Genomic DNA, 27,395 nt, shown 5'->3' on the forward strand with positions numbered 1-27,395 from the left:
AAAGCCATCAGAACTTGCCTAAGATATGCATTATCTTAAAGATACTATTAAACTCTATTATAATAACACTATTTTTAGATATCAAAATATAATAATACTTTATTACATTATACTATGATCATGTTAATTTAATATATTTAAAAATAGCAAAGAAATTCCATGCATATAAAGTATACCAGCAGAATTAGAGGGCTCTACACTTTTTAATTGATCACTTTTAGCAAAACTATAATTCTGTTCAGAAGCTGATTTTTAATGAATTATAGAACAGAACTTGTTGTAATTTGATACACATGTTTGGTCTATAAAATACATTAAAAAACCAACAAAAATCTTAGAAGTTGATAAGCGACTTAAAAATATTTAAGAACTATTTGTGAATCAATTCTAAAATTTAAATTAAAACTTGTTTAGATGCGAATAAAATTAATGAATATAAACCAAGTTAAACTCAGGGGTTCAGAATTTGAAAAATTTATTAGAAAATTTAAAATATATAAATTTTTCTGCTTGTGAGGGCATCTTTGATTCTTCGGTAGCCACCAGAACTTGCTTTCCTTTTTGCATTTTTACGAGAGAATTGCGCTCATAACTTTTGCCGCTTCCCCGACATTGGCTGCTCGTCTTTGGCAACCAGAAAAACTGAAGAATTTTAGGCCCGACATGCGCCTGTCGCTGCTGGCAGCCCAGCCGGCCTTCTCCATCGGTGATCGGTGGCAACAGGTGAGTGGAGGTCCAGGAGGAGAATCTGCACCACCACCATCCAATAGGTAGAACCCGGGCGAAGAATCGAGCGTTTCTTTCTGGTCAGTCGGCTTTTGGCTGGTGGCTGCAATCGCTTTGGAGTTTGGAACATTTCATTAGTTTTGAGTGCTGGCATATATCGTCTGTGTCGTCGTCTTCTGCCCCGCTTTGGCTATTATTTTCAATTTTATTGCGCTTTTTATTGGGGCTGCATTTCGCTATATATGGCCACGATATGGCTTATTGAAACGAATGCCTAACTAATTTATATGACCAGAACGGAATCCATTCGCCGAACGTGCAAGATGATAAAGCAAAAATAAAACAAACACTAGGCTTAGTTTAATTTTAAATTTTGTTTCTTTAATTTCCTCAAAAAGTGTTTTCGCCAAATTTGCATATTTTTTTCTGTATTTAATATATAATTTGAATATTGTAAGTTTACTTTGACATAAAATATCAACTTATGTTTAAGGATATAGGTATATTAGGTGTTTAATTTATAAGAAAGAACTGATATAGTTGGGAAGATTGAGCTTCCCGGTTTTTTTTTGGATGATAGAACCGATTCGATAGACGACTTAACGATCTAAACACAAAGACAGTCTTGGAAATTAGAGTTTACGAATTGAGAGTCTCTTAATATATATTCTTTTAGATGGTAATTAAGTACTTAAAGTGCACACAAAAAACATTAAGAAACACTTATATTCCTATGTATTTAACGCACAAACAAATTATATTTGAACTGCAATGCGAAATCTACAAAAACCATTTTGCAAGCTTCACCATTTGAGCATTAAATGTTTCTGAATCTTTTTGCTTAGCTACGAATAATTGTTGTCTAGCTAAGAATGCATCAATAAAACACATTTATCCAAGTGAATTTCACATTCATGTAATTTATATATGGAAGAAAAACTGTCCATAAGCAACTTGAGTTATAAACACATCTACATATGTACACAGTTAAATACACCTATGGATATATTCTGCTTAAGCTTTGCCCATTTGGATAGATGACTGAATAATATTTATTAATAATTATCAACACTGAACCATGCATCGAATGAACAATATAAATCACAACGTTTAAAATGTCAAAATCGATTCTTTAAATATAATTATTTTTCCTCTGTTTGTGTTTTATAAGCTTCATTATTTTCTTGATGGCACATAAGTTTCACACATTCATTTGTATTTTGGATACTTTGTGACTTATTCTGAACATTACACTAGGCTAAGAAATGACAAACTTTCAATACAAATATATAGATTAATATTATACTCCTTTGGGAAGGGTGTGTTATACTTCTTTATTCATTTTTGGCACTGCCCTTTACCTATCTGCTATCTATTATACGTTTTTACCTTTTTCGGCCCTAATGCTAATTTGTGTCTGATTTAGCGGCTATGCAAAATATATGTATTTTCACCATTATTTTTGCTATAAAATAGATCCGAATTTAAAACATTCTCAAACCATTCGTTACTTTCGTATTTCAGCTATCGTTGCTCTCTACAAATATTTATGTATACATCAACAAATATATTTGTCTAGTGGCACAAGAGTTCCATTTAAGTTTCTGTTTTTCGTGTTTTCTCTACACTTTCTACTTCGTTTCAAGTTCGTTAGGCTGTAATTTTTGAGGCGCCAGACTCATTCAGAATAAGCTGAACATCAAATATCTCATTAAATGTATTCTTATTTTATAGGTATACTGTGTGATTCATAGCCATACGAAAATATATATAGCTTTGGAAAAGGTTGTGGGAAAGGTTCGAACAAGGACTGAAAGCTTTTCTTGTACTGAAGGATATTCAATATTCCTATTGTCTAACACCTACGAAACTCTGTACTTTTTATTCGGTCCTTATTGCCAGATACTGTGAACCGAAACCATCTATATATTTAGCATGCACCATTACTTTTTCTTTTCAAGAGTTTTAAAACGAAAAAAAACGAAAATAAATTGTACACAAATAAAATATGTTTTTTAAAAAATTGTTATATATTTTCAAATGTAAAGTAAACTAATAATATAAAAATTAATTAAACTTAAAATATTCCTTTACAAACTAAGAAGAAATTGTTTTCTACAGTAGATTGAACATCTATAATTATTTAAAATATAATATAATAAAATTTAATTTTTATTTGCCATTTTGATTTCGAATCAATTAAGGAAGTACACTGGGGCATTTTTCGAATTTAAGTTTTCGTTTTTGTTAAACAAGTTTCTTTTCTTTTATAATTAGCACACGAAATTTCCATTATTCGATTTAAAAGTAATTTTTGTTTTTAACTTATGCAATTTATAATGCTTAGAGGAAAAAATGATATGCTAAGATTTGTGTGTTCAATTGTGTATTCTGTAGGTTAAAACCTAAATCTAAACCTTTAAGACAATAAGTTAATAATTATAATATATATATAATTATTTTAAAATGCAATAAATTAGTGTTTGTGTGTGTGTTTTGTGTTAGCATTTTTAAAAAATGAACATTAGCTAGGCAAAGGCGAAAGGATTATAATTTTTAAAATTATTTCTGGTTATTTGCAGTTATGTAAATGTAAATGTAAGGAAATTAAAATTAATAATTATTACACATGAGATCACAGTATTAGAGACATAAGTTAAATATTTTTTCCCATTTCAATTACATCGAATATAATTAGTAATCATCAATTTGCTTTAGTTAGGCTTTGTATTGGTTAGTAACTCTGTTTTGCTTTGCTTGACCATCCTATCCTGACCATTGTGTGATATTATCTAGGCTAACTGTAGCATATTGTATTCTTCATTACGATTTAATGTCTTGCATAGATTTTGCTGATAGCACAACCCCGATTTTACGACTACAACTCTGTTTACATTAAATGATTATTCAGCATCAGCGATTGATTCGACTGGATCCGGAACACCCGGGACTTAGGCCATCTTCTCCAGGATGTGGCTGTCCTTGTAGAAGAAGGGCTGGCTGGAATCCTGGCCGAACCACACGTAATTCGATTGCCAGGGACTGGTGAGTGGCGACAGGGTTCCATAGTCCGATGTGAGTTCGAAGGGAAAGGCGTTCTCGTCGAGATCCAGGGCTAGGGCCAGACTAACCTTGTGCCGGGGAGTCTTGGCCTTAGCCGCGCTGGATGCCGAGTTCTCTAGTCTCTACATGCTCGCACTCGAGGTGACTATGGCCAGGTCGGCGGAGTGCAGCAGGTGATGTTGCTGGTACTGCTGATGTTGCTGCAGGCTCAGGTGATGTTGCTCCTGCTGCTGTTGTTGCTGCTGCAGTTGCTGTTGCTGCTGTTGTTGCTGCTGCTGCTGTTGCTGCTGCTGTTGCTGTTGATGCTGCTCGCCACGTACCTTCTCCTTCTTGATGCGCTGCTTCAAATGCACCTTGGCATGTCGCTTCTTCTCATCGGAACGCGCAAACTTCCTGCCACAAATGTCGCAGCTGAAAGGCTTTTCTCCAGTGTGGGTGCGAATGTGGGTGGTGAGGTGATCGCTGCGGCTAAAGCTGCGCATGCAAATGCGACACTGGAAAGGTTTCTGCCCCGTATGGATGCGTATGTGGCGGGTGAGCTCGTCGGAGCGGGAAAACCTACGATCGCAGTTTTCCACGGGACAGGCGTAGGGTCGCTCATGCACGGGTGTCTTGCTGGGGCGGTTGGGATATTTGCGCGGCTTCACGGGCACCAGTTTCAAGGGTACAGTACTCTGTTGATAGACTTGGGACAGAATCTCATGTCCCTTGCTGGTGGAAGGACTATATTCCGCCAGTTGGACTGCTGCTGCTGCTGCAGCGGCGGCCGCAGCTGCTGCCGACGAGCTTCCGCCGGATCCAGCCGAATAACCGGTACCATTTGAACTGGGCTGCATATCCGGATAGCTCTCCTGCTTGGGTATTAGAACGCCCAAAGCTGCATTGCTGGAACTGGCGGATGAAGTGGGTCCTGGCAGCACCAAGGTCTGTTGTTGCTGCTGCTGTTGCACCTGTTGCTGCACTTGCTGTTGCACCTGCTGCTGGGCATAATCCGCTGGTGAGTCCAGCCACTGGTACTTTGGCTGCGATCGCACATATTGCTGCTGCAACTGTTGCTCGTGGCTGGTGTGGAGGTCAGCCAGGCCGGCGAATCCGGAGGAGGCTCCGGCGTATGTTGGGGGTGGTTGCTTCAACAGAAGGGGTGTGCAATCCATGGTTAGACCAAGAAGTTCAGCATGCTGTGCCGCCGCTGCTGCTGCAGCTCTTCCATCGTCGTAGGGAGATGGAGCAGCTCCTGCCGCCTGCTGTTGCTGCTGCTGGTGTTGTTGCTGCTGCTGTTGTTGCTGCTGCTGTTGCATGGTGGCATAGTGAGCGGGCAGGCTAAACAGGGGTGGCTGGAACATGGTCTTATCCGGACTGGGTAGACCCCAACTGTTGCCCAAACTATTCGAGGGCGGTGACATTGGCCCGGCCAAAACGCCCAGTTGCGGGGATGGAAGTTGTTGCTGCTGGTGTTGCTGCTGCTGCTGTTGCTGCTGTGCTGCTGCTGCTGCGGCTGCTGCTGCATTCATTGCGTTGCCTGTGGTGGTGAAAATGCCACGATATGAGATTTTGCTAGCCTGTTGTTGGATGGCATGTTGCTGATAGTGTTGTTGTTGCTGCTGCTGGTGTTGCAATTGCTGTTGTTGGTGTAGCGGCTGTTGTTGTTGGTGTTGCTGCTGTTGTTGTTGTTGCTGTTGTTGTTGTTGTTGGAGTTGTAGCTGACTGTGATGGTGGTGGTGATGATGATGATGATGGTGATGATTTGGCAATTGTTGTTGTTGGTGTAATATTTGGTGTTGTTGGTATTGATGTTGCGGGGAGCTCATGTGTTGTTGTTGTTGCTGCTGTTGTTGTTGGTGACTGTGGTGGCAATTGCTGTTGTTGCTGGTGGGGTTGTTGTTGTTGTGATGTAGCTGTTGTTGCTGTTGGTGTGATTGTGTGTGGTTGCCCGGCGAGCCAACGCATTCAGTGTTGTTGTTGTTGTTGTTGATGCTTTCGCTGGTTGTTTGTTTGGTTGTTGTTGTAGTTGTTGATGATGATGTGGTGTTGTTGTGTTGTGGGTACATATTACAACTATTATTACTTGATTCTTCCTTGACAATGGCCAAAGCTGGCGGAGTACTGCGCTCCTCTTTCAACGGACTGCAATGTGACAACACGGGACTGGCCACAGATATCACCTGGGGTTCCAAGGAGAGATCCTCGGATTCGATAGAACCTGGAATTGAAAGATGATGGATATTTTGTTTAATTTAGGTATTACAAATAAGAGGCTTTATTACTATAAATATTAATTCATTTTAATGGTATAAAGCTTTGTATTTCCTACACTTACATTTTTTTTATTATTATTTATACTTAGGAAATAAAGTTATCTAAAATTCCATTTGTCTGACCTAAACAAAAAAAATATTTTTATTTTTCCAATGAATCAGACATTTTAAGGGCAATCATTTTCTTTGTAATTTCAAGGGAAGTTAATACAGAAAATTAGCAGGAACGAGAGTTCTCCTGGGACTGTTTGCCACACTGAATAATATATTTTGGTTTTATAGGAAAGTAAATCATTGCCCTGAATGTCTTGATTGCTGGTGCTGCTAAAGTTGCTGCTGTTTCTGTTGCTGCTGCTGCTGCTGATGTTGCTGTTGCAACGATATCAATCACAGTTCGCTTGAACGGCATTGGCACTGTGGCACTGGGCTGCTGCAGCTGGGCGCGCTTTGATTTCGCGGAAATCGAACGACACGGGAGGTCGGAATCATCGCTCATCGTGCCAGAAGTCCAAGACCAGAAGTGCAGAAGCTGCCGGCGGCAGAAGACCAGAAGACAGTGGGGGTTTGGGGGATTGGGGGCCAGGCAAAAGTGTCGGCGAGAAGACTAATTACGCGGCTACCAGGCCGAGGGAATCTTCTCCAGCGCTCTTATTCTTTTTCCCTTTTTTTTTGTTTTTTGTTTTTTTACTGCTCACGATTGTCGTCATTAATGCCGCTCGGACTTGAGCTTTAGCCTGGATATTGATTGAGTTGCAATGCGCCTAATGTGCTGCGACATCAATCTGGTTTTTAGCGGGTAGGGGAAGTAGTCATGCCTTGGGATTCACAGAAATTTTCGCGATAGCGTTTCTATTGTTCTATTCCCCGCATATACACACACATATACATATTTGCAAGCCCCATTAATGCTGTCAGGGCAAATTATGTCCCTCTCCTACCAAAAATAAGAAATAGAAAAAATACGACAACAAATTATGTATCATTTCTGACAGACGCATTCTAGTCTGGCCAATATGGAGCCTTTGGCCCGGCCATCCTCTTTTTGGCCAACCAACTCGTCCAAGCCCTCGAATCCGAGTGAGACATGGCCAGTTGTTTCGCCAGCTTGCCAAGTTTGGCGATTAAAAGCCGCTCCATCATTGTCATGCAAATTGTTTTAATGGATTTTCATTTGGAAATTGCCCATGTCTATGATTTTAGCCTTTCTTTCTTTTTAGCGTTTGGCCAAAAAGTCCAAGCTGCGTGGGCAGTGGCCAGAATTTATGAGTGACATTTTTTTGGCTTCTGGCTAACATTATATGTAGCTAAAACATATTTTAGCCCAGCTATACGTTAATATATTGTTTTTATGCATTTTCAATGGATCTTTGCGCTCTCTTTCTCTCTGGGAAAAACAAAAATGTTTTAATTCTTTGGGGTAAAGGGAGCAATTAAACTCAATTGTTTTTGATAGCAGCAGCAAATCTAGTATACTTTATTTGCTTTGCCTTAATTCAATTAGAAATGCAGCTCCATATGTCTGTAGATATATATGTATTGTATGTATATATATGCCCAAGTCCGATATGGTTTTTTTTCTGTGGGTCCGCGTATCTTGAGACAGTTGCTAGTGAGAAAATTGCGCTCGAAACATTGACACTGAACGGAAATGTTTAATACATGCGCTGTTGTTGTTGCCTCTAGATTAATTAAGCGACGTTGTTGCCTTTTTTTATTTATTATTTTTATTATGCAGTCTTAGAAATATGAGAACGCTGCGCGTCGTGAGTATTGCAAAATTCAATTTTATTTGACATTAATGAAAAGTGAGCGCAAAAATAAAAACAACAATTTTATGACAAAATTTTATGTAGTCTATAAGGTGATATAGCCATTGGGATGTCAACGTTTTTATTAATTTATATTTATGTGACCAAAGACGAAAAGTTTCTATATATAATATATAAATACTCTTGGCTGGAGGCCGCTTTAAAAGCCACATAACTTAATAAAACATTCATAACAAAATTATTAAGACACAGACAACGAAAAATCACAAAGTAAATAAGAAACTCAAAAACGAAAAAACAAGATCAACAAATCAGAAGACGTGCAAATAAAGAAAAAATTGGTACTTGAGCATTTTCGAATGTTTATTTTTGATTTTGAACTTGTTATTCGGGCCGGGCCCAGGGAGAAAAGGTTGATGGAAGGGAAGTCCGGTGAAAGACAAAGCCGAGTTATGTATGTTCGCTGGAGTGGCGCAGAAGAAGTAAGTCAAGATATGGCCTAACATAACGACAGTTTTCTGCGCTCTCCGCTGAGGCTGATTTATGTTGAGACTTAAGACTGACAACGGATTAGTTGCAGACTCCATACGGACCGTGCAACTGGCATTGCTTGCCACTGGTGCAGCATGTGGCAGCTGCAAGCTGCATCCATTAGCAGCAGATAAAGAAACCTCACGGCCCGAGTTTCTCCCGGCCGATGGCGCAGCTAAGCAAAACTCCATAAATGTTTTTCGAGGCTTTTGTGTCCACGATTTATAGGGTGTATTATAATATTGAACTATCGTGGCAAGGAATGCATACACTTTCGCCTCATTTTAAATTATATTGATTTGGGGATCTTAGTATTTTTAAGGAGGTACGACAGCTAACTTTTCTAAGTTAAGATAACTTTATGGAATATTTATAGTACTTTGGTTTTTAAATTATCAATATTTTTAGTTTTCATTAAACTCCTACAAAAATTAATATTATTTAAAGTAAATTATACTGAAAAAATATTGATATTTAAAAAATCATTAGACATATAATATATATAGATGATCTTCTATTCATCTTAAATTTGTATTAAATATCAAGATAAATTTATAAGCTTCTACCTGTTTTTATATATTTTATAACATTAAAGGTATTTATTTTTTAATTTGTTTAAAGTTTCTCTTTTCATAAAAATTATTATTTAATTTTTTTTTTAGACTATTATAAGCCCGTACTCACCAGTAATGGGTGGCGGTTCCACCACGGTGCTGGGTCCGAAGAACGAGGGTATGTCACTGGACGTGGTCACCGGCGTGTTGAGGTCGCCCGGCAGCGCCTCGATCAGCTGCTTGTGGGCCTCCACCTGCTCGACGGCCGAGGAGGCGGGACTGTGCTGGCCACTGGTGTTCAGCAGGCTGAGATGGGAGGCCGAGCTGCGTCCGCTGCTGGCGTTGGCGCTGGGCTGAACGGCCACGTGTCCCGGACTGCCGCCCTGGGTGGGCGTGGCCGTTTGGTTGCGGGCCCGAAGCACCGAATTGTTGGCGGAAGCGGATGCGGCGGCGGCTGCTGCTGCAGCGGCAGCGGCTGCCGATGCGGTGGTGTAGTGCAGCAGCGAGGATGAGGACGACGAGGAGGCGGCGGAGGAGTTGAGGGAGCTGCTGGTGCTGGCGCCACCGTGGTTGCCACCGAATTGGGCGGGACTCAGGTAGGTGGCCGTCGAGGGACTGCCACTGCTCTGGGCCGCCGTGCTCGTCTTGAACAGACAGGTGTCGAAGCTCAGCACATTGAAGTGGGCGGCCGCGGCCGTCTCGGTGAGCAGGAATGCGTGATGCGTTGGCGCCACCAGGGTTTCAAGCCCTTCCATGATCATGGCCGCTGATGGAGTTCCAGGGGCTACGCCGCCTGCAAAAAAAGAATGGGGAAAATAGATTATAATTTGAAAAATATTATTATAAAAAAAATCCCAATATTTTGAGGATCTTAATAAAAAAGATTGAAAAACATTACTAAACATAGGATTTTTTAGAAAAGATTTTATGATGTGTTGATCTTCCTGATTGTAAAGAACTTTTTTTTAATAAAAAATATGTATGATGAGAAGTCCCTTCAAAGTCATACACTTATAATTCCCAACTCATTATTCCGAAGAAAAATGATATAGTATATTTCATGATAAATTGAAGATGAAATGTCAAGTGTAATCAGAGTTGGTAACCGCAGACGGAGCCCAAACTCATGCAAAATCATAATGCGAATGGTGCGCACTTTGGCTTTCAATTGATTTGCCACGACAGCTGTTCGATTGCATAACCACCAATCCGTCGATGGGTGAGTGAGTGCTTTCGGGTCATCAAGTGGTGAAATTACTTAACAATTTAATTTGCCATCGAGTTGTCGTCTTCGGAGACAGTCGCAGACTTTCGCCTCCTGCGCCCACGATCGCAGGCAATTAAATTAAGATCGATTAAGCACTTGGCTCAGCCCTGAGAAGTAGAACTGGCCTCTTTCCCATGGAAGTGGTCGCATATCACCCAGGTTTGGGGTTTTGCACTGGGGACCCACATCCCGGGAAGTGGGTCAGGCGGTGACCTTACGCAATCCCACCGCCGCGTACTTATGCAAGTCTCTCAATTAGAGCCTGTCCGGCTAATTTTTCTAAACAAATGTCTCATAAACTTGGCTTATTATTAATTTTGTAGTTTTGCAGTTATGCCTGTATGTTTATCACGGATAAACTAACCGAAATTGCGATTGCCATCTGCAACGAGTTTCGGCACTGGGTCTGGGTCTTCCCCCACCATTCATTCGATCTGTTCGATGTGGCGTCATCCCAGCTCTCGAGTGTTGTTTTATTTTATTATTATTTTTTCAGTTTTTCCGTTTTTTTTTTCTGTGGCGAAGGCTTGACCGCGTTGATTTGCATTACAAGTGCACTTGTGTTGACAGGCAGCTATGCGCCAAAATAACTACCGTGCCACGGCGTATCCGACATTTTACGAAGAGGCAGCCGCAGCTCGCCGCTTTTGGCACTTTTGCTTTTTTATTTACATTTGATTTCACGCATAATTTCCATGGCAAAGTGCACTCGACGAGACGTTCGGCGAGTGAAATTACATTCAAAACTGTAGGCCGCCAACTGAACCACAGATTCATGCTCAGTTTCAGATTCAGATACGGTTAGAGATACAGATACACACACAGCATGTAGAGATACTTTTAGTTGTGTGTTGAGCCAGCGCGTGCTGTGCCTGTGCCCGAGCCTTTTGTGTTTTGTTCATTCATAAAATTATGCGCCCGAGTCAATAATTTTTACAGTCGATCAAAGATTTGTATCTTTTTCTTCTCTTGCCACATGAATCATCCGCGGGCGGCCGAATTGGGTATAAAATCCAATACCTCGGATCGAACCTCTCAAAGTCTGAAAACTGGTTGGAGAGCATCGAAGCCACTTCCACCTCTTTGGACTTCTTGGCCCGGTCTTTGTCTTCCCCTGTGGTTCTTAATAACTTGGCTAACAATTGACACTCCCTTAAAAAAAGAAAAAAATCAAGAAAAACCAACAACGGCCAGCCAAAGCTGTTGCTTATCTACAGTGGCAACTGGCTAAGAAGATTACTACTGCTGGGTTTGAAAAAAAAAGCTAGATAGGAAACATTACTTCTACTGACTAGCATCGTTATGAAAATCTATCATAGCTTACACTTTCATGTGAAGGCTTTCCCACTCTACGTTCATCTTAGCCAATCGCCACTGTTCCGTTTATGTATATTGTAAATCTTGTCTCCGGCCCGGATCCCCTGACTTCTTTCACTCTGCATATTTTTGCATAGCATTTTTCCTGATTTTGTTTTTAGTGTAGTAGGACAGACAACACACGTCAAGATCTCTTTGCCATGAATGAATATTGGCAGTGGCTGTGCGCCAGAGTGAGATGGATATCCGAAAGATACATTTAACGGCTCGATGAGGAAGAGGTAAGGCGGAGAGAAAAAAAAGCGTCGAGCATGAAAAAATTGTTATGTTGATATTATTTTAATTAAGTTTTGCCAAACCGGTTGCAGCTGTCGCTGCTCTAGCCATTTCCATAGATAGTTCCTCTTGGGGTTCTATATGCTCTTTTATCTTTTTTCTTTTCTTATTTTTTTTTATTTCGCCCCAGTCGAGAGTGTTAACAATTCGATAGATGGGCGCCAATTTGTTTGCTTTGGCAAATGAGGAGGGGATATGGCTAGGCCTGACCCCCAGACCCCGGTTTTTTGACCATTTGTTTTCATTGGCAGCATTGTGAAGACCTCATTGAGGATTAAATGTTGAGACGTGCTAAGCGACCTTTGGCTACTTAACGGCTCCAAAAATAAACTACAAGTTTGTTGTCTTGGGAGATCTTGTGCAATACTATCTGATGCTCAAGTATCGCTGGATTTGCATTCCCAACCTTGGCATCTCAATTAATAATAACAATAATAATACAAGTTTTTTTGTTTTGTTTCATTATCTTTGGTTATTAATATGAAAAGAAATTGGAGAAACGTTTAAAGGAGAAGGGATGGCGATCATTAGTCAAGTGTGTGAGTGTGCTGGTGTGTGAGAGGAGTAAGAGTATCTTGCAGATACATAGATAGAAAACATGCAAGTTGCATGCGACACGGAGCCAAAACGAAACGATGATGGAATGGCCGGGCGGCAACAAAGTCCATCATTCACACAGCGGGAGCAGTGGGAACCCCACCCATCCATATCCACATCCACAGCCCCATCCTCCTCCCTTCACCAGGAGTGTCCAACAAGTTAACATGGACAACATGAAAATGTATCTTTTGCCGCCGTCTTTTGCATGCGTAACACTTTGTCACACTTTTCATGCCAACAGCTCTGGTTGCCTGTTTTTCCCTCCTCATGAGAACAATTAATGAAAATAAACAGCCGCGGGCCAGACAACAACAACAACAGCAACACCACACCACACCGAATATGTATATTTTTATAAAGATTTTTTTTGTTCGAAATCATTTTAGTGGGCACTTAAATGAAAATTTTCTTGTTTGACTTGGCAGACAAAAACGCATAACAAAAAACCAAAAAAAAAACTCCCGACGGCAACTTCATGCTTTTGGCCACTTAAAATGGTAGATCCAAAGGAGGGGGTATGTCAAAGTGCCATTTGGCAACTGCGGCAAGTGTTAAATGAACTCTACGACCCAGCAACGCACGTCGGCACCTTTTGTTTTGATCTCATAATTAATTTCCCAAATACGAAAATTGACGAAAAGTGATGGAAAAGCTTTAAAAATTGATAAATGATCTTTAGCTTTTCCATTCCGCGCGTTTTTCGTTATGGGAGGTTGCATGTAAATCATTTTGCTAATTGTTTTTCCATTTCGTATGCACTGTGGCTGTGGCATTAAAAAGCGCCACTAGGAAATGCATTAGCGGGAAAAGTTTTTGGGCGTTACGGGGGCGGACCTCTGGGGGATATAAGTTTATGTAAATTTGGGGAATGCAGACGGACCAAAAATTTGCCATCAAATTGTAAACATCTGAGCTGAGCAGATTGCTATTTTAATTGAGCGCTAAGTGTATGACAATAATTTAATTACAAAAACTGCAAATGGCTAATGCAGATACAGATACAGATAGACTTGTGCTCGGCTACATAAATTTAGGAATACATTGTTGCAGTCGTAAATTTTGCCGCTTGGCTGTGCCTGCTCACAGGTGCTATCTAAATAACGTGCAGAAATTTTTATTATGCGTTAAATGAATTTTTATATCTTTCAACTAAATCTGGGAAAAGAAAATACGCCGACTGGCAAGAGGACGCAAAGGTTGTTGAATTTTCTTTATATTTTTGGGACTATTATTGCAACAAGTTTATAGTCAAAAAGAAAATAAATTTGAGGAACTAATTTATTTTTTCACAATGAGAATCTAATAAGAATGTTCTATAAAACACACTAGTTTTATAACTAAGGAATTCTTCTTTAAAATATTTTAAATATATAAATAGTTCCCAACGAACAAATGAAACACCTTTATAAAATGTATTTTAAAGACATCTTGAATCTTAAGCAAATGCCAATAAGAATTCTGAAAAAATGTTTCTTCCTCTAACATTGAATTTCCAATTTGACGCGGCACACATAAATCAGCATCAAAATTTATGCTCTCTTAGCGTTCTTATAAATTAAATTTGTTGGCCAATAATTCAGGCAAGCTCACAGCAAACATATGTCATTTTATTAAAAAAGTGAATAAAATATAAGATATTTTATGTGACAACACATCACGAAAACAGTTTCCTTTTGCATCACTGCTAAACAAACACCCACCTGGATCGCAATGGCACTTGCAGAAGAATTCAAAGGGATTTTCCTTTGGCTTTTTTTTTGTGTAGCCCTCTCGGCTTTTCGTCGCTCTAAGACGGTCTAAATAATTTTCACTGTCAGCTGCACGAAAGTCTCGTTCGTTCTCACTGCGGGGCAAAAATCAATAAAGCACTGCTCGTGTAATCATCTTATGGGGCTGTGGGCTTTTTTCATTCATGCCGTCGCCAACTGCCGGAATATCCTTTCACTTTTACTTGAGTTTTAGTTTAATAATGGAGCATTATTTTTTACTATTTGTTTTTATTGGCACTGCTCTTTCGCTGTATCACTGCACAAAACGATTTGTTATTTTCGTATTTTTCTTTTGTTTAGAATTTTCCAATAGATATCAACCGTTTGAATATCTATACAAAATGTTTGCTTTAGATTTGCTTTCTTGATTTCTTGCTAGTTTGCTAGCTTGCTTGCTTGCTTGCTTGCTTTTTAGTTTCTTCTATTCCAACCGTCGCGTTTGCTTGTCCGAACACAACTGAGGCACGAGATGCGCCCTCTTTCGGTTTTTATGAATGAAACTCAACATCGCGACCCGCTCACACATACCGATGCATCCCATGGTGCCCCTGTTCGGGCGCCAGTTTCATCGTTATATGTGCCCCTGCTCGAGCGGCACGCGCCTCAGAGTCGAAATCGAAAAAAAACCCGCTCTCTGGCGGGGAAATCGTAACGCTCACCGACGTCATATATCTCTAGCGCACTTATATAGGTGTGTGTATGGTATAGCCGGCCGGTTTTGGGGCCCGATGTCGATCCAATCGTAGGTCTGGTTGCCTCCTACGCTGCAGCCATTTTCATCGCGCACGCGCACTCCAGCCAATCAACAGTTTGCCAGGCCTTTCCGCCGTGGTGAGTTTCCGCTTCTCTCTCTCTCGAATTCGATTTCGACTTCTCTCCGGTCTCGCTTGAGGTAAAAATAATACAACAGGTACTACGAACCCCCCCCCAAAAAGTTTAAGCATATACCTCTCGGTATCCATCCATTTCGTGCGCTTGTGTGAGACTTTTAGCGGCTGGCAAATGTTATGATTTCCCGAAATACGTCATCAGTGTGCGCGAAAATTGCGGCCCATTAGCCATTGAAATTTTCGCATCGACGTAAACACACTGAGATCCCATCCGAATTGTTTGCATGAGCCGGCCGCCAAAAATGTACCGATTTCTAAACAAATGATTCACTTGACCATTTATGGACAGTTTTTCGGTGCTATGTCTGGGCATTGTATCTTCGAGATACTTTTTCCGGTAGCCACCAAAGGTCAGGGTGCAAATTGTATGATAAATAGTTGAGCAAGTGTTTTGGCAGTGTCTGTCTGAAATACTTCACAGTTGAGGTGTCTCGAAAGAGCGAATTGTTTAGGTAATTTTCGGGTAATTGGGGCGCTTTTATTAAGTTAAACAAGTCAGTTTGGACAATTTAGTTTTTGAAAAGCTTTTTGCATATAGAAAAGGTCAGGAACTTTACTTTCCCATGCATTCTTTCCCCACAAAGTTTAAGACAGTTAATGAAAAGCAGTTCATTTATATGCGTAACTGGAGTGGGCAAAAAAGGGCATGACCATAAGTTCTGGTGACTGATTTTCGTGAGAATTATAAAATATCAAAGAGTTCTTAGGATGATTGATTTATTTGGCTGGTGAATAAATGGTTATCTGCTTGACTGGTTTTATAAAAAGATTTTCATAATATTTAGATTTAGTCTATAAATCGTTTTGTAATCATGTTTTATTCAATATAAAATCCCAAAACTTAAAATTTTTTCTTGAAAATTCGAAAATGTACAAATTTTAAATTATTTTTTACACTGCCGAGTTTTCCTGTTCTGACTCTGTCTGTTTTCCAAAATTCCATTGACAGCGTTTGGAATTTCGGCTCATATGTTTATCATTCGTTCACATTGTAAATGAAACAACAGTTTTCATGTGCTAAGGACAAGGTTGCACGTCAGATGTGCAATGTGCAAAGGCATTTATTCCGCGCTGCTTTTACTGGGAAACATAAACAAAATTGCAGTCAGAAATAGTACGGAAATTAAATTGTATGGATGCTTGATAGGAAGCCACAAAACTCAGTCAACCCTTAAGTTCCGTAATAAGTAAAGGGTTTGGGTAAATTAACCCGACCTCAGGTGATAAAACTCAGACACAGCCCCAACCAGACACCTTTTTGTGTGTTGATTGGAGCACACGCCATGACCTAAAAATAAGCACCTGGGGAAGTGTTTTCTTTTCGTTTTTTGCCGGCAAAAAGTTCAGCACCAGACAACAACAGACTACGTCAGATATCTAACAGATACACAAGGGATACGGCCACAGATACAGATACAGATATATGCGCCCCCACCCAAAAATAGAACTTTGCCTCATTTGTGAAAGTTTTTGCCAAACAAAATAAATACAAATCGCATACGTTCCCGATTATTTTTAACCTTCACATAATGCTGACCGATCGAGGATTCTGTAAGGGGCTGCAAGGGATGGGAGGTATGTGAATATGGTCAAAATAAAGAGATGGAAAGGGACCGAATGTAGAGGCCGTCGGCCACCTGTAGGCCAACGTACTTGTGCGATTTTCATCAAGTCAGTAGCGAGGAAAATGAAAACTCATTACGCTAAATATAGGAATATCTATTCAGATATTTTCTCTAATATTCATCGTAAATTTCTAGTGACGTTGTTTTTGGGATTGTTATGGTGTTGTTTTGCTTTCGTTTAAGGAGAAAACGTGAGAGGTGCTTGGGTGCCCAGCCCCTGACAAAACACCCACGAAAATAGTTTGCACAATCTAAAAATACACTTTTGTGGCCATTGTAAATTATTTGCTGCCTGCTGACTGCCAGTTTGATTTTGATTGCCGTTCATCCAAAGATGGACATGCTTGGCACCCAGATGTGGCGGGCGTTCTTCGGATTTAAGACCAGCTGAGCTCCCAGGTGATGACTGGTAGCACCACTGCACCTTTTCCTCAATTTGGTAGCACAGTGGCCTTAACAACAGCGCACCCAGGACAGGTCGGGTCTCCAATAAAGCTGCCTGGTACAGACAAATAAATAAATTAGCTGACATTCATTGTTGGATTTTTTGTGGCTTTAACAAACTAATTAATGTTTTTTCGGTGTTTGGCGAGAGGTAGGCCTCTGTTTATACCCTAAGTAACATGGATATGAAAATGTTTCGGTGATCTTTAATGTCAAATGGTAAATTGTTGATGCAAGTCTTACTAATTAGGAGATGGTTTCAAAATACTATTTTAGTTTTCCTAGAGTATTTTAGAAAGTGAACTATTCAAGTCTAATTGTAACTTATAAATATGTTTATAGATTTTTGAAAATGAAGAAACTTTGAATATTCTAAAGTTATTGTATTCACAGACCTTAAAATCAGCTTGATCAGCTAATTTATTCACCCTTTTTGTGGCTTGATGCCTTGCCTATCTGAATATCCAACATCGCATTGATATCTATATCTGTCTATATGCCAATTTCGCGGATGTGTGGGTTTCCTCAGCCGTGTTATCTCATTGAGAACGTTGCTGAACGTGCGTGGGTCAATTGGGGAGACGGCTGATGAGGCAGAGGCGTTAGATAGTCGCAAGTCGCGAGTCGCAAGTCGCAAGCCAGATGACACATGGCACGCGCCCAGCGCAGACACAGATACAGATACACGACAGCAAAAAATATACAAAAAATTCAAAAACAAAACTTAACTTGACAAACAAACAAACAAACATTGGCATCAATGCCAAGCCTGGCTTGAGTCTGTCTATCTGTCGTTTTAGCCAAGGTCCGCGTTTTGCCGTAAATGGTGAAAAGTTTTGTTAGGGCAACTTTTGAGTTACAGCTCTCGCGTAGGCCGTAATTAAAAGCGTATTGACTCGACTGACTGGCAATGCAACTCGTTTGCTGCCATCCCGCTTCCACTCGAATCGGCTGTTATATCTATGGGATACACTTGAGTTAGTGCTCTTTCTATTCACTTGTTATTGGTTGGCAAGTCTTTCGATTGCCCTCGGTGCTGAATTGTTTTGTTTTTTTTTCAGCCCTACCAGCTGCCAATGGGGAGACTTTGTGTAGTTTTCACTCCGATTCAAAACGCACTTGATTGCTGCGCATTACGCAAGCCAACTTCATTTTGGTTTTTGGGTCCACATAGGTGAGAGCCATAAACCAATCGCCAAGTGGGCGTCGTCTTTAGAGTTGAGGTGTGAATAAATTTATTTACCACCAATGCCTTATATAATATACACATCTTACATATATTTATTAGCGACCGTTTTGATAGTGCTTAAAACTTCTCTACTTGTAAATTGTCAGGACCAGAGATAAAGCTCAATTTTATTTTCCATTCGTCTGCCTTAATTTCTTTGTAAATTCATAAATAAAATTCTTGATATTTTATTTTATATTTTATTTAATTTAATTTATGAGCATCATAATATGCTTTATGATCTTGGCATGTTGCCGTAAATTGCTGCAGTCAACAGGAAAAAGGGGGGAAATATTGTTGTTCAGAGACACAAATTGGAAATTTAAACATTTGGAGACCCCGAAAAAATATTCCATTGGCTGAAATAGAGCAAGAGACAAGGAGTGGGCGGAGAATCGCAGGGGGGACACAAAGAATCGGAGAATCAGAGAAACCAAGCGCCATTTTCCCCCTGTCTCTGGCGAAAAATGAGGTGAGAATTAAATTTGACTTTCGGTTTTTTATTAGTTGTCAGTATTCCAAAACAAGTGCATAAAATTTAGAAAATTAGTAAGTGGTATTAGATATATTGCAGTGTTCTTTGGAAAAGTCTTAACTTTATTAGAAGGTGACAATTTATGGCCGATAAATTTGGCAAATTAAGATTGTATTTATGAGACTTATATTATATAGATATATCTTACATTTCCTTAATGTCTTTTATGAAAAAACAATTTTTATTTAAATAACTAGAAATCAGCTTCGATTATAACAAATTTCGTTTGAAAATAAAATATACGTTTAAAAAATGCCTCTATTTATCATGGAATATTTTCAGGATTTTCAACAGTAAACAATCACCTTAGTTAACACTTTCTCTGCGCTGTCTCTTTGTCAGCCTCGATTTTTGGAAAGCGAAAATCCAACTGTCTGACAATTGTTTAGCAGCTGCCCACTGCCCCATTGCTTTTGTCTAATTGCAGACTCTATGGGTTTTGGCACCAACATGAATATTCATAAATAATAACTCGGCGCAATCCCAATTAGGAATAAGCTGCTCGATTCAGCCTGTTTCGCCTGGTGAAAGTGGGTCAAATTAAAATGGCATCGGAAATAGATTGCACGAATGTGTTTGATAGGTACTCATACTCTATTTATGTTGATCTCCTGTTCCTTTTTTTGGCGCTCGCACACAAAAACATGGCAATCATCTAATTATAAAACGCGTGGCTCACTCGAACTAATTTTAAAAACGCTTTCCGATGAACATATTTAGCCAAAAACACAAGAAAAAAATCGACAACCAAAACAAATCAAAATTTCGTTCGTTCATCTTTATTTTATTATTATTATAGTGAGGGGGGCAAGACTGACAGCAAGTGGTGGGGCTATGGGGAAAAATTGGCTGAAATGCCCAATCAGCTGGCTGAAAATAGAGAGAGAGCCCGCGGAAATACGTGTGCCGGCCAAAGAAACAAGACCTAAATTGGCCAAAGTCAGCAGGCGGTCTGCCGGCGATCTCTCGATCCGCTGGATACGTCAGTAAACAATTAACTGCAGAGAGATCTTAAGATACAAATGGCAAATCCCCATCGATCTCGCGTAGATGACGTGAAAAGCGCCGCGTGCAAATAGCAAAATAATTACAATATAAATTTTCCACGTCAAGTTCATAAATACTGCGGCGCTTAATCAGCATCGCTTGCCTTAGATGCTCACGTAGATTTTCCATCTATTTATAGACCTTTGTGTTATTTTTTCCTCCCTCGGTCAAGGTAATTTTAGGAACTCACACACTACTCGTACTTATCTAATGACGTTCAATTCCTTGGCGTTGGGCGAATTCTAAAAATATCCCAACAATGATTGGCAAATCACATGGGTGGAATAAATAGATTCCGCTGCATTTTTCGGTTTTTGGCTTTAACTATCTCTCTCTCTCTGTTATTTTGATGGATTGGGTGTATGCATTTTGCCGCTCGCTGAAAATTCGTTGAATTCCATTTTAATGGCTTTATTTATGGGGCGTGCATGGGCAGCGCGTTTTTTTTTCGCTTTTGGATATTTATGACACTGCCGTCTCGGCCACAAAAAGTTAATCCCACTAAATGCCGTTGATAGTTTATATTACGATTTGTTGTGCTGGGTAAAATGAAAGATATTGGGGCATTTTAATTTTAGAATTGTGACAAATGCGCAACTTTTTACGGCTGCATATGCCGAGTGATCCGAGTTTCGGTTTTATGATTGATTTTCATTGTTTTTCATTTAGCTTAGTGGGGTATTTTTCTTGTGATGCCTATTTTTCGTGCTTACTTAGGGAATTAGAAAATTCAAAATTTTTTGTACTGTTTTTCAGAAGGAAAACATTTCTGAAACTTTAATTTTCTTGGATTAAGTCCCAGGAGTAATAAGAAATAAATCATACAAATTAGGAATATTATTGATCTTGTATACATATTACTATTCTAATTTTTTTGGACTCTATTGACCCAAATTTCGCCGTATTAATTTGCGAATATATTCCTTATCAATTGGCATGAACGTCATAGACCATGGATAACCGATAGGATAGATAAAGTTACGTACGTGTAACTATATAGAGATAAGTCGAGAGGCGTCATCGAACTCGCTCTCAAAAGCATTGTGCGTCAATCAGCATAATATACACGGATATATAGATGTCACACGGCTAAATATAGTCCCTTGGCTGAAAGTATGTAGTATACCTTATAGCTGGCGATATCGGGAAATATATATCCGTTTGATTAAAAGCACCAAAGGGGGCCTGGCAACCGGGCAAGTCGAATGTGAACCAATTTCCAATATTGTCAGCTGCTAATGAGCAGATTCTTCGCCCTGTGAGTGCTAGGAAAAACTATCTGTGAGGAAATATCTTTTGGGTTCTTGGATCTCTTGGTTTTCGGCCGGGGCATCCGTGACACACTTCGCAGTTGCATCATTAATTTTCAGTTTTCGTTTCGGCTTTTCCATCTCAGCCATATGGATGGAATGGCAGTCCCTCGTATCTTGGGCTAATGACACAAAACTATCTGGTTGTGGGACAATGGGCCAAGGCACACGGCTAGAGGCAAGAACAAATTTTGTCGTGTTTACGCTGCCAGATTGCCATTAATTTTATATTTATATAGATATATCCCTATAGCGAGGGGAGGGGGGTGTGGAAGGCAGGGCCTAGACATTCTTGATATATCTTGTAATTTTTAATGTTCGCAGTGTTGTCGAGTGGAATTTTTGATCCAAACTGAAGTGTGTCACGTCGTTGGTGCTGGGGTTTTTATTGATTTAGTGGCATATTTCCTTGTTTCCTCTTTTCGGTGTATTTTTAGAGCTCCTTTCCTCTTCATGACGAACCAGAAATTGCAAGCCTATATTTAGCCCAAATATCTATAGAGCACCGACATATAGATAGGCCTTGTTTACTTCGCTCCCCCACATTTTTCGGTGTGCGTTTGGATTTGTTTAGATGATAGCGACGTCATAGTTGTATTTGCCTCGAGACTTTCAAATTCTCATGAACTTGACGTCGGCAAATAATTAGCTGAAAGCATTTTCGCTTGTTGTTCAATAATAATCAGCAGCTAATACTCGTTACGTGGAGCGATATAAATAGTTTGCGCGTGTTTATATTTAGCCACAGATACGGATACACAGTGAAATTGGTGCCATAAAACGTTTGTCTATATAGTTTTGATCTCTTTGCTAAGCCAAACAAATTGGGCGGAAAACAAAAGAGAATTTGTGCAAAGAGATATCTGTTTTCTGGATAGGTGATTCTCCTCCACCTACATTTGCTCCTCCGATGGCTAATACAATTCTTAGGTATTTTCTGTTTTGGTTTCCTCGGTTCGCTTTCGTCATTTTTCATGGCGGAAAGTCCGGGGTGGATGTGTCGTCGTCTACAAGTCAGGCAGGTCTCATTGGGGCCACATAAATCCCTTCAAATGCCATGACATGTAAATATTTTCCGAGTCTTATGGCAGCCAAGAGCAACGGCAACAAGCCGAACAACTCTCTTGACTTGCACAGCGCGCTTATAAAATATAATTTCATTCTATAAGAAAAATGCAAAGTGACAACATAATTCGCCAGTTTATCATAATCAAAATACGCCTACATTGTTCGCCTTAGTTTTTTTTGTTGTCTTCACTCTGGCATGCAAACACTTTACAGGCACGCTTTAACAACAAAAAGAGCAACAAGATACAAAACAACACCACACCACACACAACACCAACACAACAATGACACAGACGAGTGTCAGGCCAAGTTGTGCGAAAATAACTTCAAATAGTTTTTTGGATCTTAGTGCTCTGCACTTTTCCCCGTCTCGCCCCGGCAGTATTTTCTCTTTCCTTCAAGCAGTACATGAAATTTCTTTTTGCCGGCAGACAACTTGCGTTTTAAAAATGGTTTCTATAATACCCTGCAAAAGGTTAAATCACCTAGGAGTTTTAGAATTTTTAGATCTTTATACGTCTTTTCTTTCATGTTATTTATTTCATTAAAAATATATCAATTTATAAATCAATTTAAAAAAAATGTTGAAATCAAAAATGTTAATATTTCTTTTTATACAGAATGATTTTGATATAACGACTATTCTTTATTCAACAAATATTTACAATCAAAGTACAATATATAGTATATATCATAATTTTTGTGCATAATACCTTAAAAATTTACTTTCCATTTACAGAGCATACAACTCTCGACCTTTTCCAATTTCAAAGATGTCTCTTTGCTGATTTAGATTTGATTTCGGACACTAATCTGTTTGCTCCTGGTCTAATGTTGATAATCTCACGGCAAATTAATGCTGAACACGAAGTGGAAAAGTCTTAACATGCATCAGTATGAATCATTGCGAATGTTATTCTTAATTAACAGCGAATTGTTGGCTGCACCTAGCGGTGAGGACAGGCCATATAAATGTGTCTCAAGATCTCACTTCTCGTGCAGTTCCATTCAAGACTTTCCAGTCGAAGACGAAGAAAAAACCCAAAAAAAGCTCTTTAATGAAATGTCAGACACTTAAAAATTACATTTTATTTTGACACTCTTTAAGCCAAAGTCGAAAAACAGGTCAAGTAACAAAGTGATTTTAATGCTCAGACAATGTATGAGCATATTATACAATTCATAAAAAAGACTCGGCCAAATTTGGTCAAAAGTAGGCACCACAAATTTAGTGTCTGCTTTTTGTTTTCAACCATCATCTCATCGTTTTGGCTGTTTTGGTTGTTTTCTTTGACTCCCTTTGACTGGTCTTAACCAAGTTTGGGCAAACTTTGTGATTTGTGCTTAATTGCGGTTTTCGCTTCTCTCCCTCTCGGCTGACCATTTATGGTAACATTTGTGTCGAGAGTCGCGAAAACAAGTTAATAATTTCATGGCTGGCTTAATCATCGTTAGCCACGTCAGGCTTCTGAGCCGACTATTTTTAACAAAACATTTCACCATGGAAACGTGTTGCGACTCTGTCCGGGGAGCTTCTGCCATTGAATTTGCTCTTGGATTTGTGTATTATCAGATGAAATTTAGCTAGAGATTTTAAATCTTTAAGATTTTTAAACTGCAAGTATCTCAGAATGTTTTATCTTTATTATAATAATAATTTTACTATGATTTTTAACTTAAAGATTTTTAAAATAATTATTTATATTTTGTTGTATTTTATTATTATTTTTTCAACAGCTCTATAAAAGCTCTAAAAAAATACTAGAAATTGTAGATCTGCTTTAGAATAATCCCTTAATTTAAATCTCTGCTGCTTTTATGAAAACCCTAATAGAATTGGATTATCCAATAAGAGAGCTCTCCACGCTTGTTTGTCTTTTAATTACTGGAACTATTTTTATCGCCGAATGTGTCGACTGTACAATCGTCTAATGAAAATTTACGAGTCGCGCAACTTTGTGTGCTGCCCAACTACGTCAAACGGAATCGAGGGAAAGTGAAAATGGGGAAAGAAACCGGCGCAGACACAGACATCTTTAAAATTCCACCTGTTGTGTGAAACTTTCCGCAGTCAAGGACATTGTTGGGCCTTGCTTTCGTCATAGCAAACTTCCGCAAACACACAGATACACACACACACACACCCATCAAATTGGCAACGCAGGCGCCCTGTTAAGTATGCTATAAATTGCCGCTTTCATTCATGAAAATTCACCGGGCCCACAAAAAAGTTTACGCCAGCAAGGAAAAGCGAAGAAAACTGAGAGAGAGTTGGGGAAATTGCAGGAGAACATTGCCGGCAATTTTTAGCTCTATCGATTTTCGAAGTTTCCTCGGCAATCAAGAGAGTGAGAAATGGGGAAATGCTCCTTGACTTTGAACTAAGATAAGTTTTCCACACGTGGCGCTCGGTTCAAAGTGCACCGGGCCTTATCCCAGGGTCTGTATTTATTTTTGTTGTATTTTTTATTTTAGCTCACCGGTTGACAGGCAAAACCGGTAAGCATTTATCATCTTTGCCGTCGTCGTCGTCGTCGTCGCTCAACCAACCCGATTCCTTTGCAGAGGCCTTGCCAAGAAGGCGTTCAAAATTAAAAGTCGCTCAACTGCGGCATAAAAAAGATACAAAATGAAAAAAAAAAAACAAAATGCATTGCGCAAATGCGAATGATATTAAAATGAAAAGTTTGCCAAGTAATAAACTGATAAAGAGGCGACGTCTGCGTCTGACGTCGACATATCGCAAGAAGGTAACTTATTAAACAACATGGCGCTGGCTTTTGATACCCTCACCTGAAGATACCTAAGAACGGGTGAGGTTATACTTTCAAGTCGGTTAGCTCAAGTTATATCTTATATATCATATTATATTGTGTAGAAATATCAACAAAGTCCACTTTACCGATTTTGTATCAAGCATTCTGATGCCATTTTGTTCAGTTCTTAAACCTGACAAAATATGATAGCTGTTTTTTTTAAGTATTTCAACTATTTCTAGGATTTCTTGGTATATTATCGATACGAATTCAGTGGGGACCTTGTATATTTTTAAGATATCTTGACTTATCGAATTTTAATTCATACATTTTGATTGTTTGCTGTTATAAGAAATGGAATTTTAAGGATCTATTTTATTTTTATTTTTTTGTTTTTACTTTGCTGCCCTTGCAAGGACATTTTCACTTCGGCCACGGGGTTACGGACTTTTCCTTTCTTGTTATTAATACACACACGCACTTATGCCGCGATCCAGTTGTTTTTGTTGCTGTGGCAGTGTGACTGCCTCGTTGCAGCAGATAAATGTAAATTATTATGTCGTAAATTTGTTGACTGCCATGTTTGTGGCCGCAGCCTCACACTGACATGGCCGAAAGAGAAAAAAAGTAATGCCAAAAAGCCAAACAACCCAACAACAATGCGAGCCGACGCTGCGACTCAACCAGTGCAAATTAAAACCCCTGAAAATGCTTAATAAAATGCCTTGATTGAGTCGCCTTTTGCATAATGCGCTAAAAACAAAAACCAAAAAATACAGAAAAAAGAAAAAAGAACGAGGTAGGTAATAAGAAATATTGTGTAGAAATAGGTATTGAGCCTGGGCGAACCGGATGCCTAAGATAGGCAGCAACATGTTGATTTATTTGAGTCGGCACACGACCAGACGACAATGACATACGCATCTAGAGTGGAAAAAAGTGCAAGTTGCAAGCTGAAAGACGTGGGGGCCAAAATGGCGAAGAGGCGTTCCAGATCGAAGCGTGCCAAAAACGCCTCCGTTTTTTGAGATACTTTTTCCTTGCATCATCTAGACGCCCGTGGCGTGTGCCAAAAAGGTTTGGTCCGCCCTTGAACTCAGCGTATATGTGTGAATTTTGCTCATGACTGACCGACATTTGGCAGATCAGCGCCTCAGGTGGGTGGAATACACACAAAGCAACCCCCGCACAAAAAAAAAAGAAAAACAAACCGGCCACAAACATTTTTGCGACCAGACATTACGACGTCATTTCCTACACTTGTCGATGCCAAGTTCGCACGCAGAATTTTCGCTTTTGTGTGGAGGTGGAGGAGGAGTAGTATACTGTATAGTATACAGCCCCACGTGATCCGCGATCTGTGGCCGAGTCGCGTGCCACATTGTCCTACACAAAAAAAGCCAGCACACATGGGTCAGTCACTCGAACTGAACTTGCTCCATAAAAAGAAGGCAGATACTAAAAAATATACAAAAAAGTGAGGAAAAAACGTAACCGATCTGCCAGAGAATGGAGGCGTTTGCCAATTTGGCTTGGAAAGTGGGTGCACTTAATATGCACACTTCGCTTAGGCGCGATCAATTTTCGTCTAGTGGGGGTGTGGGAACTTTTTGGCGTACCGCCGCCTTGCTGCTTATGTTTTTTTTCTCCCATTTTTTTTTTGTTTTTATAAATTATTGCACATAAATTTCACACACAAAGTAGTTTGGTCCGACGACTAAACTGCAACCGCCCACCCAACATAACGGACCCAAAAAACCATTCCGATCCGATCCGGAACCCCAGAGACCTGGGCGAGATCGCCTTTAATTTAATTAGTTGCGCGTGCGGCAGCTTCTCTCCCGATTTTGTGGGATCTTCGAGCTGCCGGTTGTCGGTTGCCAGTTGCCATTGCCCAGGTTCCATGCTTCAGTTGGAACGCCTTGTTATTTATGCGTCGCCTTCTTTATGGCTTCCCATATAAATTCTCATTTCGCTTGTCATCGTTTTTTCCCCCGGGTTCTTGGCGAGAGGGCAACTGATGCGTTAAGTGCACGGGATTTTGGTTATGAGTTGGTGAGCGCTTGAGCAAATTATGTGCAGTTCAGCCGATCATTTTCGGGGTTGCAAGTGGTCAGTTCGAGCAATTGAACTTGACACTACAATTGGGGCATTTATTGGTCACTGCTATAGAATGTATGATCAATATTCTATATGGAGCTTAAACTAGACTACCAAGGGTCTTACATACTTTTATTGTCTGCAGAAATTATTGGTATCATTCCTCGCTTGCAGTGTTTAATTTTATTGAGATTTGAATGTCAGT

The 27,395-nt window shown here is 39.7% G+C and overlaps 1 protein-coding gene across 4 annotated transcripts in view; it reads right to left on the reverse strand.

Annotated features, from left to right (window-relative positions):
• Positions 1 to 1,085: 1,085 nt before the first annotated feature.
• The window catches only part of sr (zinc finger domain-containg protein striped), a 48,692-nt gene continuing 22,382 nt past the window's right edge, over positions 1,086 to 27,395 (reverse strand). For 2 of the 4 annotated variants that reach the window (XM_036817615.3, XM_065865839.2), the window contains 2 exons: positions 9,029 to 9,691; positions 1,086 to 5,989 (listed from right to left, as the gene is read on the reverse strand). In XM_036817615.3, coding sequence (XP_036673510.3) covers positions 3,912 to 5,989; positions 9,029 to 9,691 — 2,741 coding nt within the window. In that variant the 3' untranslated portion in view covers positions 1,086 to 3,911. Of the gene's footprint in view, positions 5,990 to 9,028; positions 9,692 to 14,118; positions 14,633 to 27,395 lie in introns of those variants that run through there. The other 2 variants (XM_065865840.2, XM_036817618.3) reach the window with 2 other exon arrangements.

Source organism: Drosophila suzukii, chromosome 3, assembly GCF_043229965.1.
Source record: "Drosophila suzukii chromosome 3, CBGP_Dsuzu_IsoJpt1.0, whole genome shotgun sequence".
Classification (NCBI taxonomy): Eukaryota; Metazoa; Arthropoda; class Insecta; order Diptera; family Drosophilidae; genus Drosophila; species Drosophila suzukii.